This window comes from Cherax quadricarinatus, chromosome 48 (assembly GCF_038502225.1).
Source record: "Cherax quadricarinatus isolate ZL_2023a chromosome 48, ASM3850222v1, whole genome shotgun sequence".
Classification (NCBI taxonomy): domain Eukaryota; kingdom Metazoa; phylum Arthropoda; class Malacostraca; order Decapoda; family Parastacidae; genus Cherax; species Cherax quadricarinatus.
This window is the reverse complement of record NC_091339.1, coordinates 26504933-26517432: the sequence shown is the minus strand read 5'-3', so window position 1 is coordinate 26517432 and position 12500 is coordinate 26504933. Positions and strand designations below refer to the sequence as shown.

The following is a 12500-nucleotide window of genomic DNA, read 5'->3' as shown; positions in this document are numbered from 1 at the left end:
TGTGGAATACAGAATAATCTAAAATCTTATTTATTTTGTGAATGTACCAGTACAACAAAACCCCAGAATTCACATACTTTATAATAGGTGTAAATCAAGTATACTGTGCAATCTATTTAGATGCAACTGAAAAAGCAAACTAAAATGAAAAAACGGTTGGACTGTATATTAAAGAGTAGCTATATAATTTACACTGAGCTACTCAACACCACGAATGATGTACCATACAATGGGGCAATTGCACCATGTGATGGGTAATTGCTCCACCAACTAAAAGTGCCAATTATCTGAGTAGTTTCTAAAATGTGCATTATTTATAAAATATACCTATTTAGAATCTACTTACCAGTCAAGTTGTAATATATAATTCGGAAACTACTCAGATAATGGGCACTTTTAGGTGCTGGCACAACTACTGCTCATGTGGTACACTTCCCTCACTGTACAATAGTCCAAGTTTGGGCAGTGAAAATTGAAAATCAAAATTTAGTTATTGTTCTTCTATATACAGTAGAACCCCCATATCCACTGATTCAGTATTCGCAGTTTCAGTTATCCACGGTTTACTGTGGCCCAAAAATATCTCTTAATTTTGCATAATAATGGCCCCAAAGCACAAGAGTAGAGAAACTGGATGTTCTTCAAAGTCTAAGAGAAGCCATAAGTGCTTCCCATGAGTGAAAAAGTGATAATTCTCCACTTATCATGCATAATTTATCAATTAAACTTTAAAATAGATATGTATAGGACTTGTATATAGGGTTTGCTACTACCTGCAGTTTTGGTATCCACAGCAGGTCCCTGGAACATATCCCCCGATGAAATGGGGGTCCTACTGTACTTGTATATAAACCACCAAATACAACTTCTCATGAGTTTAAAGATTGGTTATCGAAAATCAAACAGTCTTGAAAATCTTTCAATCCCAGTCCCAAACAGCCTGTTGTTTGATGATTTCAATTTAAGAATTCTAAAATGGATGAATATAACAAATGCTATAATAGCAGAGGTCCCAGGAGCTAGTCAAGATGAACATGATTTAAAAAACTAAAAATAATAAAGTACTGTAAATAAATGAGCTCCTAAAAGAAGCAACTGTAATATTTAGGGGTGTTCACAGATACACATATAAGGGATGAGATGTTTGGACAGTGAAAAATGGGTGTAAAACAACAATGTACTTTAAACAGATGTAGGTGTACACAAGTCACAGGTAGGAGTAGGACTATGCGACTTATTTTCTGGAACAAAACTGTTGAATTCCTTGAATGATACAGCAGAAGTGCTATGCATTAAAGCGGAGAGCAAGAATGTAGTAATTTTCATGTATATAAATCATGGAGTGAATGATGGTGAAAGTTTTTCTTTTTCGGGCCACCCTGCCTTGGTGGGAATCGGCCAGTGTGATAATAAAAAAAAAAATAAAAAATAAATCACTTTTAGCAATGGCTGAGGAATTCACAGAAGAAATAAGGTAGAGAGATGGCTGCCTTGAGTCTTCAAAATCTTAACACCAAATACTGTTCTCCTGGGCAATTTCAACAATCGATATGTGAAATGGAACATGATGAGCAAATGCAATGCACTAGAAATAGTACTTCAAAACACATTAGCCCAACTGACACACATCAGAAAGCTACTGAAGGTGTGTGAGACATCTGCTTTGAGCTAACAAAACCTACTAGAAATAAAAATATAACATATTCAATCTTCACAAAGAGGAACTAATCAGAGACAATCTTAAATGAAACATATTTTGATCACAGCCTCATTGAGCAAATAAAAAAATTCAGGCAGAGCGCACCCTCCCCTTCTCCAAGAACGCCAACCTGAATGGATTTTCAATAAATCTGCTTCAACGATCATAGAACTAAATGTTAAGAACTATCAACCATTCCCTGGTAAACACACTGGATTATTCCTTCATAATAAAGTTCATAAGCTAGCCAAAAAAAGTACCATAAAGTTAAATGAAGAATATAACTTTGGTGTGCCTGTGTCTAGCATTAGTAGAGGAGTAAATAATAAAACAATGATATAGGAATGTAGTTAGAAGCCCAAGCCTAGCCAGGCTTAGGCTTGGTTACAAGTACTTCTGGCATTGCTGACAGACACACAGTTTTTTATTTTATTATTATCACACTGGCCGATTCCCACCAAGGCAGGGTGGCCCGAAAAAGAAAAACTTTCACCATCATTCACTCCATCACTGTCTTGCCAGAAGGGTGCTTTACACTACAGTTTTTAAACTGCAACATTAACACCCCTCCTTCAGATTGCAGGCACTGTACTTCCCATCTCCAGGACTCAAGTCCGGCCTGCCGGTTTCCCTGAACCCCTTCATAAATGTTACTTTGCTCACACTCCAACAGCACGTCAAGTATTAAAAACCATTCGTCTCCATTCACTCCTATCAAACACGCTCACGCATGCCTGCTGGAAGTCCAAGCCCCTCGCACACAAAACCTCCTTTACCCCCTCTCTCCAACCTTTCCTAGGCCGACCCCTACCCCGCCTTCCTTCCACTACAGACTGATACACTCTTGAAGTCATTCTGTTTCGCTCCATTCTCTCTACATGTCCGAACCACCTCAACAACCCTTCCTCAGCCCTCTGGACAACAGTTTTGGTAATCCCGCACCTCCTCCTAACTTCCAAACTACAAATTCTCTGCATCATATTCACACCACACATTGCCCTCAGACATGACATCTCCACTGCCTCCAGCCTTCTCCTCGCTGCAACATTCATCACCCATGCCTCACACCCATATAAGAGCGTTGGTAAAACTATACTCTCATACATTCCCCTCTTTGCCTCCAAGGACAAAGTTCTTTGTCTCCACAGACTCCTAAGTGCACCACTCACTCTTGTCCCCTCATCAATTCTATGATTCACCTCATCTTTCATAGACCCATCCGCTGACACGTCCACTCCCAAATATCTGAATACATTCACCTCCTCCATACTCTCTCCCTCCAATCTGATATTCAATCTTTCATCACCTAATCTTTTTGTTATCCTCATAACCTTACTCTTTCCTGTATTCACCTTTAATTTTCTTCTTTTGCACACCCTACCAAATTCATCCACCAATCTCTGCAACTTCTCTTCAGAATCTCCCAAGAGCACAGTGTCATCAGCAAAGAGCAGCTGTGACAACTCCCACTTTGTGTGTGATTCTTTATCTTTTAACTCCACGCCTCTTGCCAAGACCCTCGCATTTACTTCTCTTACAACCCCATCTATAAATATATTAAACAACCACGGTGACATCACACATCCTTGTCTAAGGCCTACTTTTACTGGGAAATAATTTCCCTCTTTCCTACATACTCTAACTTGAGCCTCACTATCCTCGTAAAAACTCTTCACTGCTTTCAGTAACCTACCTCCTACACCATACACTTGCAACATCTGCCACATTGCCCCCCTGTCATACGCCTTTTCCAAATCCATAAATGCCACAAAGACCTCTTTAGCCTTATCTAAATACTGTTCACTTATATGTTTCACTGTAAACACCTGGTCCACACACCCCCTACCTTTCCTAAAGCCTCCTTGTTCATCTGCTATCCTATTCTCCGTCTTACTCTTAATTCTTTCAATAATAACTCTACCATACACTTTACCAGGTATACTCAGCAGACTTATCCCCCTATAATTTTTGCACTCTCTTTTATCCCCTTTGCCTTTATACAAAGGAACTATGCATGCTCTCTGCCAATCCCTAGGTACCTTACCCTCTTCCATACATTTATTAAATAATTGCACCAACCACTCCAAAACTATATCCCCACCTGCTTTTAACATTTCTATCTTTATCCCATCAATCCCGGCTGCCTTACCCCCTTTCATTTTACCTACAGCCTCACGAACTTCCCCCACACTCACAACTGGCTCTTCCTCACTCCTACAAGATGTTATTCCTCCTTGTCCTATACACGAAATCACAGCTTCCCTATCTTCATCAACATTTAACAATTCCTCAAAATATTCCCTCCATCTTCCCAATACCTCTAACTCTCCATTTAATAACTCTCCTCTCCTATTTTCAACTGACAAATCCATTTGTTCTCTAGGCTTTCTTAACTTGTTAATCTCACTCCAAAACTTTTTCTTATTTTCAACAAAATTTGTTGATAACATCTCACCCACTCTCTCATTTGCTCTCTTTTTACATTGCTTCACCACTCTCTTAACCTCTCTCTTTTTCTCCATATACTCTTCCCTCCTTGCATCACTTCTACTTTGTAAAAACTTCTCATATGCTAACTTTTTCTCCCTTACCACTCTCTTTACATCATCATTCCACCAATCGCTCCTCTTCCCTCCCGCACCCACTTTCCTGTAACCACAAACTTCTGCTGAACACTCTAACACTACATTTTTAAACCTACCCCATACCTCTTCGACCCCATTGCCTATGCTCTCATTAGCCCATCTATCCTCCAATAGCTGTTTATATCTTACCCTAACTGCCTCCTCTTTTAGTTTATAAACCTTCACCTCTCTCTTCCCTGATACTTCTATTCTCCTTGTATCCCATCTACCTTTTACTCTCAGTGTAGCTACAACTAGAAAGTGATCTGATATATCTGTGGCCCCTCTATAAACATGTACATCCTGAAGTCTACTCAACAGTCTTTTATCTACCAATACATAATCCAACAAACTACTGTCATTTCGTCCTACATCCTATCTTGTATACTTATTTATCCTCTTTTTCTTAAAATATGTATTACCTATAACTAAACCCCTTTCTATACAAAGTTCAATCAAAGGGCTCCCATTATCATTTACACCTGGCACCCCAAACTTACCTACCACACCCTCTCTAAAAGTTTCTCCTTCTTCTTCTTTTTCTTCTTCCTCTTCCCCTTTCCTCTCTCCTTTTCTCCTCTGGGTTGTCTTTCTCTCTCCTGTCTCGTGTTTCTGTTCCTTCTTTATTTTATTTCACCACTTCCCCTTTCACGCACCTCGGTGCGCTTGCTCTCCCTCTGTGGGTTTCTAGCTCTCTTGCAGTGCTCCCCTTCCTTTGTATTTGACTGGCTCGTCTTCCTTATTTCCCACTTTTACCACTACCACTACTACTACCTCTTCTTCTTCTACTACATCTACTGATGAAATTAGACACATGTGCGGCGTCTGGTTGTCTTTGTTGTGGACGTTTCGCCATCCAGTGGCTGGCTGGATGGCGAAACGTCTACGGTGGGGATGCCCGGGTGTTGTGCGTGTCTCATTTCATCCTGTCGGTATTATATACAATTCTTGTACTACTACTACTACTACTACTACTACTACTACTACCACTACTACTACCTCCACCTCTTCCTGCCTATATATAGCCGTCCTGCTCCTCCTCTGTTAGTGTGACTTTGTCAATGGTCCAAGTCGGACCGAAACGTCGTCGTAAGCTTCTGTCTTTTATGTGCGGGTTATTTGTGTATCGTTCCAGTCACGGTATTGTGCCTTTTTGTTATTTATTTATTTATTTATTTATTTATTTAAGTTTCTCCTACTTTAGCATTCAGGTCCCCTACTACAATTACTCTCTCACTTGGTTCAAAGGCTCCTATACATTCACTTATCTCCCAAAATCTCTCTCTCTCCTCTGCATTCCTCTCTTCTCCAGGTGCATACACGCTTATTATGACCCACTTCTCGCATCCAACCTTTACTTTAATCCACATAATTCTTGAATTTACACATTCATATTCTCTTTTCTCCTTCCATAACTGATCATTCAACATTACTGCTACCCCTTCCTTTGCTCTAACTCTCTCAGATACTCCAGATTTAATCCCATTTATTTCCCCCCACTGAAGCTCCCCTACCCCCTTCAGCTTTGTTTCGCTTAGGGCCAGGACATCCAACTTCTTTTCATTCATAACATCAGCAATCATCTGTTTCTTGTCATCCGCACTACATCCACGCACATTTAAGCATCCCAGTTTTATAAAGTTTTTCTTCTTCTCTTTTTTAGTAAATGTCTACAGGAGAAGGGGTTACTAGCCCATTGCTCCCGGCATTTTAGTCGCCTCATACGACACGCATGGCTTACGGAGGAAAGATTCTTTTCCACTTCCCCATGGACAATAGAAGAAATAAAGAAGAACAAGAGCTATTTAGAAAAAGGAGAAAAACCTAGATGTATGTATATATATATGCATGTGCATGTCTGTGAAGCGTGACTAAAGTGTAAGTAGGAGTAGCAAGATATCCCTGTTATCTAGCGACAGACACACAGATGATGATCAAACCAAATGCAAAGTATGTGGTCAGGAGTATGGTCACTATCTTAAACACTATGTGCTCCCAGAGCACTCCCACACCCATACTGTACTGTCTTTAACTAATTAAGGAATATAGAAATAGACAATGTGATATATCAAGATATCTTATTAATGAAAATATGATACAGTACCAAACATATTAAACAAATTTCCAAAATTTGCTTTCAATAGATCAAAAGAAGATATAAATTCAGATGTACTCCTGTTAACCCTTTTGGGGATTAATTCCTAGGCCTTTTGAACATATATATGCTCTAGGACTACCATCCATAGGAAAGATATAGGGATTCGCCGGTACTTCCGGCCTGGGTCTTTTCCAGATAGCAACCCGGCGAAAGATATAGGGTGCACAATAAACTAGCCACTTTGGTGGCATAACCTAAATACCTAGGAAACAGTTCTGAACACCCTACATCCACAAATGCATGGATAAGCTGAATACAGAAGCATAAAAATTCTGTATAAAATATTGGCTGTTGATAAATCCTACAAGAAAATCAAATATTAAGAGAACATAGATGAAAGTACAGTACAGAACAATTAAACATATACATTTCTAACACCAGCCATCTCCCACCAAAAAAAAAACACATTTGCCATCAATCATTTAATAGCTGTCTTGCCAGAAGTGTACAGACATTACAATTCAAATGACCCTCCAAACTGCAGCACTCCCAGCTCACCTTCTGAGTGAGGGACTGTGCTCCTCACCCACAGGTCTCGAGTCCCGCTAACTGATTTCCTCAAATCCTTCATACCACACTATCTTATTCACACTCAACAGCATGTCAAGCCATAACAACAACTCCTCTCCACTACTCTGATCTGACATACACACATAAGCCTGATGGATGCTCAAGCTCCTAGCAATTTAAATCTCCTTTATTTCCTTCCTCCAACCTTTCCTGAGACAATCCCCTACCTCCCTGTCCTCCTCCCACAAATTATACACCTTCTTGTTCATCCTATTTGGTTCCATCTTCTCTAAATACCCAATGTCCAGGCCCCTGAAATTAATATTGCTCCATGTACACTTTAAAAAAAAATTGTATGACGTCCATTCTATTGGTTGAGCACAAGAAACCACCCATTCAACTATTACAATTAACCTATAAAGTGCACAGAAATCAGTAATTTGGCCAATTTTACACAAAATTAAAAAAATACCAATTGAAAAATATATGAAAGGATTTAAGGAATCCAGTTAGTTGAAGTTAGTACAGTAGCTACAACCTAAAGGAATAAGGATGTTGCAAGTCAGAGGGCCACCTGAACCTTGACGTCAGCATGCTTCTGGTAAGATAGCAACCAAATGAATGACCATGAATGAGTTTTTGGGTCATGCTAACTCAATGGAGATGACCAATGTTTAAATAAAATGCTTATTATTAACTAAATAATTTTGCAAATTGAGTTTTCTATACATTACACAAAAGTTGCACATGTAAAATACAAAAAAACTGCTAATAATTAAAACAAATCTAAGACATTTTAAAATACTGATTGACTAAAAAAAAAAAAAAAAGCAATGCTTGTTCAAAATACATTATGGAAGAATGAAAATATTTACTGAAAGATTTTGCTCAGAAACCAAAAGTTTGATCCCTAAGTGAAATTTGTCTTGATAAAGGTTTCCATTCCCCCTATCATCATTTTATCAGCTTGTTGGTTTTAGTTTCTTCTTTCCATAGTACTTCTTGCTGAAGAGCTACATTACATGGGTTCTACTTGTAAGATTTAGGTAACTATTATCTGTCACTGTTTACTACACACGCACACATTAACATTCATTGCATAACAATAGTAATAAAAATAAATAACATTAAAATAAGTGAAAAAGTATGTAAAGAACAGTAATAAAAACTTTCAAGAACATGTTCTCAAACTGAAGTATAATAACATCCTACAACCATGAAAACCTGACTTGTGTTTTAGTTTCAGCTGTATTCCTTACTGCATGTACCTAGCAGGTCATGATCCAGTGGGCTGGAATGCCCAGTAAATACTTCAAGGAAACCCCACTAAGAACACAAATGCAAACACATGAGCAAACTTGCACTAGCACCTGAGCACTCAACTATAAGAGATGCATCCTCTTTGGAACTACACTGAATAATGAATACTGTATTGTATATTGCACTGTCTTTCTAGATATATATTTTAAAGACAAACTGCTTCCAAGAACAAGAACCAGAGCTAATAAGAATCCACTAGAGCACAAAATTATACAAATATGGCACTTACCCCCATATCCTGTAGTTCATGCTCCTTACAAGAGAGTCGCATAATATGGTATTGCTCCTTGCGTTGCAGTTCAGCTAGTTGCCCTTTCAATCTCTCCTCATTTTCCCGTGCACCTCGTAGCTCTTCCACTGTGAGGCATGAAAAGCAAATATGTAGTATAGTACACTGTATCATGCAACTACATAACACTGAACCTACTTTTAGTTACAGAAGTAAAGCCGTTTATGGAATTATTTTCCTACAGTATATATAATTCTAATGTTTCTAGACATTTTATCACATATAGTAATACTACTTCAAGTTGGATCCCTTTCCAACTTCAAGATTTACAGTATTAAATTGATCAAGTTTTTGGGTCACCCTGCCTCGGTGGGAGACGGCCGACTTGTTGAAAAAAAAAAATGAAGAAATTCCTTTTCATGTCATTTAAGCACATTTTTAAAAAATGGTCTTTTGTTCTCCTTGCTGGTATACACAAGGAAACCTTTTTTGTTGTTAACCTTCCAACCATCTCCCACCAAGGCAGGGTAACCCAACAATGAGAAAAAACACTTTTATTATCACGAAATCACTCTTGTCAAAAGGGCACCAACATTACAGTTTAGCTGACCCTCCAAACCTCAACATTTGGGAGGGTATGTATTTTATGTATGTTATTTTTATATAGCCGGACTTGAGTCCTGGAAATGGGAAGTACAATGCCTGCACTCTAAAGGAGGGGTTCGGGATATTGACAGTTTGGAGGGATATGTTGTGTATCTTTATATGTATATGCTTCTAAGCTGTTGTGTTCTGAGCACCTCTGCAAAAACAGTGATTATGTGTGAGGTGAAAGAGTTGAATGATGATGAAAGTATTTTCTTTTTGGGGATTTTTTCTTTCTTTTTGGGTCACCCTGCCTCGGTGGGAGACGGCCGACTTATTAAAAAAAAAAAATGTAAAAGAAGGAAATTAAAGGTAAACATATGAAAGAGCATGGGTAACAAAAAATTGAGGTAATGAAAGACTGGATATTAGACTGGAAGGAGTGTGGAGAAAGTGAACGTATTCAAATATCTAAGAGTGGGCTTGTCAGCAGATGGGTCTATGAAAGACAAAGTGAACCATAGAACTGACGAGGGGAAAACAGCAAGTGGTGTACTGAGAAGTCTGTGGAGGCAAAGAATGTTATCCATGGAAACAAAGCGGGAAATGTATGAGAATACAGCCTCTCCTCACTTAACGGTGGAGGTCCGTTCCTAAGACCACATCGTTAAACGAATTCATCGCTAAGTGAGGAGCATATTATAACAATAGTGGGTTTGTGTCAACCATCTCTGATATTGTTTTAATATCACCTTTGCACCATTTATAATATTTCTGGTATATTGTTACATGTTTATACAGAAGTGTATTGTATATTGAAATAAACAGAAGAGAGACAATCAGCTGTAATATACATTATGTATTTAGGTATAAATACTGGTCAGAGAGCCCATTGTAATTCCGAGGTGTTGGTAAACAAGTATGTCACTAAGTGAGGAGAGGATGTATAATGGCATAAACGCTCTTATACAGGTGTGAGGCACGGGTGGTAATGGCAGGTATAACGTTTGTTAGGAAACACGACAAACGTTTCCTTACACGGGTCTTAGTCATATGATGACCCATAGCTGGAGCTTCTGGTCATCTGACCAAGGGCTTCCGCTGGCTTACCGGTCACCCTCTTTAACCCTTTCAGGGTCCAGAGGCCAAATTTAAAAGTGTGCACCAGGGTCCAAGAATTTTCAAAAAATATTGTTATTTTTTTTTATGAAATAGTAGAGAATCTTTTTCTGAAGGTAATAAAACAAAAAGTAAGAAATTTGATGGAAAACTGATGAATTTATGCTCTCGTGAATTTTGATGTGTCAGCGATATTTACGCATCAGCGATTTTGCCGACTTTGACTCCCATTTTAAGCCAACTACATTATTCCAGTCAACCAAATTCTTAGCTATTTCACTAGTATTACTTCTATTATATCGATTGAGCACAAGAAATCACAAGTCAACTGTTTCAACTACAAAATAAAGTGACCGGAAACTGGTAATTTGGCCAATTTAACGAAAAGTTCAAAATTATCCAGTTTCAAAATAGGATCCAGAATAAACAATGCAGGCATTCCTGGCACTAAACTAACATTTCCTCTGTTCATCAGTTACATTTTCAGGCTTTACAAATGAATTCCATTTTGATTTATTATTCACATAATGAATTTTTATTCAAACCAAAAAAATAGAAGATTTACTCTTATGCAATATTGTAATAATTGTATAAATAATATCACCACATTTGTGAACGTATATTAGACCCACCAGCAGACGTGTATTAGACGTGTGAGGTCATTTGTTTACTCTTGAACATCGGCAAAAATTTAACATTTCCGCTACTTTGAGCTCAGTTTTAAGCCATTTCCAGTACTAAAACCAATCAAAATCATCTCTATTTCTGTAATATATCTTCCATTCTATCAAATGAGACCAAGAAATCGCAAATACAACTATAAAAAACATACGAAAAAACACTGCGAAATCGCTGTTTTAATTGAAAATTATGGTCTGTTTTTTTCCTCTCATTATGCACTGTGTGCTGCAGGATTTGTTTTGTGTGGTGCACAAATACCACGTAGATGTATTTACCACTTGCAGCTTATCAGGGCGAGCTGAGCTCATGGCGTAGATCTACGGTTTGTACCCTCAACTCAAAGCTGTAGAACTACAGCATAGACCCTGAAAGGGTTGAAAATCATGGTTATGATTTTTTTTTTTTTAACAAGTCGGCCGTCTCCCACCGAGGCAGGGTGGCCCAAAAAAAAGAAAGAAAATCCCCAAAAAGAAAATACTTTCATCATCATTCAACACTTTCGTCACACTCACACATTATCACTGTTTTTGCAGAGGTGCTCAGAACACAACAGTTTAGAAGCATATACGTATAAAGATACACAACATATCCCTCCAAACTGCCAATATCCCAAACCCCTCCTTTAAAGTGCAGGCATTGTACTTCCCATTTCCAGGACTCAAGTCCGACTATATGAAAATAACCGGTTTCCCTGAATCCCTTCACTAAATATTACCCTGCTCACACTCCAACAGATCGTCAGGTCCCAAGTACCATTCGTCTCCATTCACTCCTATCTAACACGCTCACGCACGCTTGCTGGAAGTCCAAGCCCCTCGCTCACAAAACCTCCTTTACCCCCTCTCTCCAACCCTTTCGAGGACGACCCCTACCCCGCCTTCCTTCCCCTATAGATTTATATGCTTTCCATGTCATTCTACTTATAACCATTGATTATAACCATTAAATTCATGGTAATTCTTATGGGTGGTTAATGTTGCAGCAAGGAGAAGGCTAGAGACAGTGAAGATGTTGTGTCTGAGGGCTATGTGTAGTATGAATATCATTAGCTTGGAGATTAGAGGTGCTGGGTTACTAAAAATATTATCAAGAGGACTGAAGAGGGGTTGCTGAGATGGTATGGACATTTAGAGAGGATGGAACAAAACAGAATGAGCTGGAGGGTGTATAAATCTGTAGTGGAAGGCAAGGTAGGGGTCACCCTAGGAAAAGTTAAAGGAGGTGCAGGAGTTTGTGTAAGGGCCTTAGACTTCCAGCAAGCAAGTGCGAGCATGTTTGATAGGAACAAGTGGAGGCAAATGGTTTTTATGACTTGACATACTGTTTGAATGTGAGCAAGATAACATTTATAAAGAGATTCAGGGAAACCGGTTAGTCAGACTTGAATCCTGGAGGTGGGAAGCACAGTGCCTGCACTCTGAAGGAGGGGTGAAGACATGTTGTAGTTTTTGAACTTTATTATCGGCACTCCTCTAGAAAGACAGTGATGGAGAGAGTGATGATAAAAGTGTTTTTTCTTTTATGGGTCACCCTGCCTTGGTGGGAAACAGCTGATGTGTTAAAAAAAAAAAAAAA

General features: G+C 38.7%; 1 protein-coding gene across 1 annotated transcript in view; it reads right to left on the bottom strand.

Annotated features, from left to right (window-relative positions):
• Window positions 1-12500, bottom strand: part of LOC128696096 (pre-mRNA-splicing regulator WTAP) — a 99965-nt gene that overhangs the window by 71883 nt on the left and 15582 nt on the right. The window contains exon 3 of the mRNA XM_070095026.1: window positions 8541-8668. Within this exon, the coding sequence (XP_069951127.1) occupies window positions 8541-8668 (128 nt within the window). The remainder of the gene's footprint in view (window positions 1-8540; window positions 8669-12500) is intronic.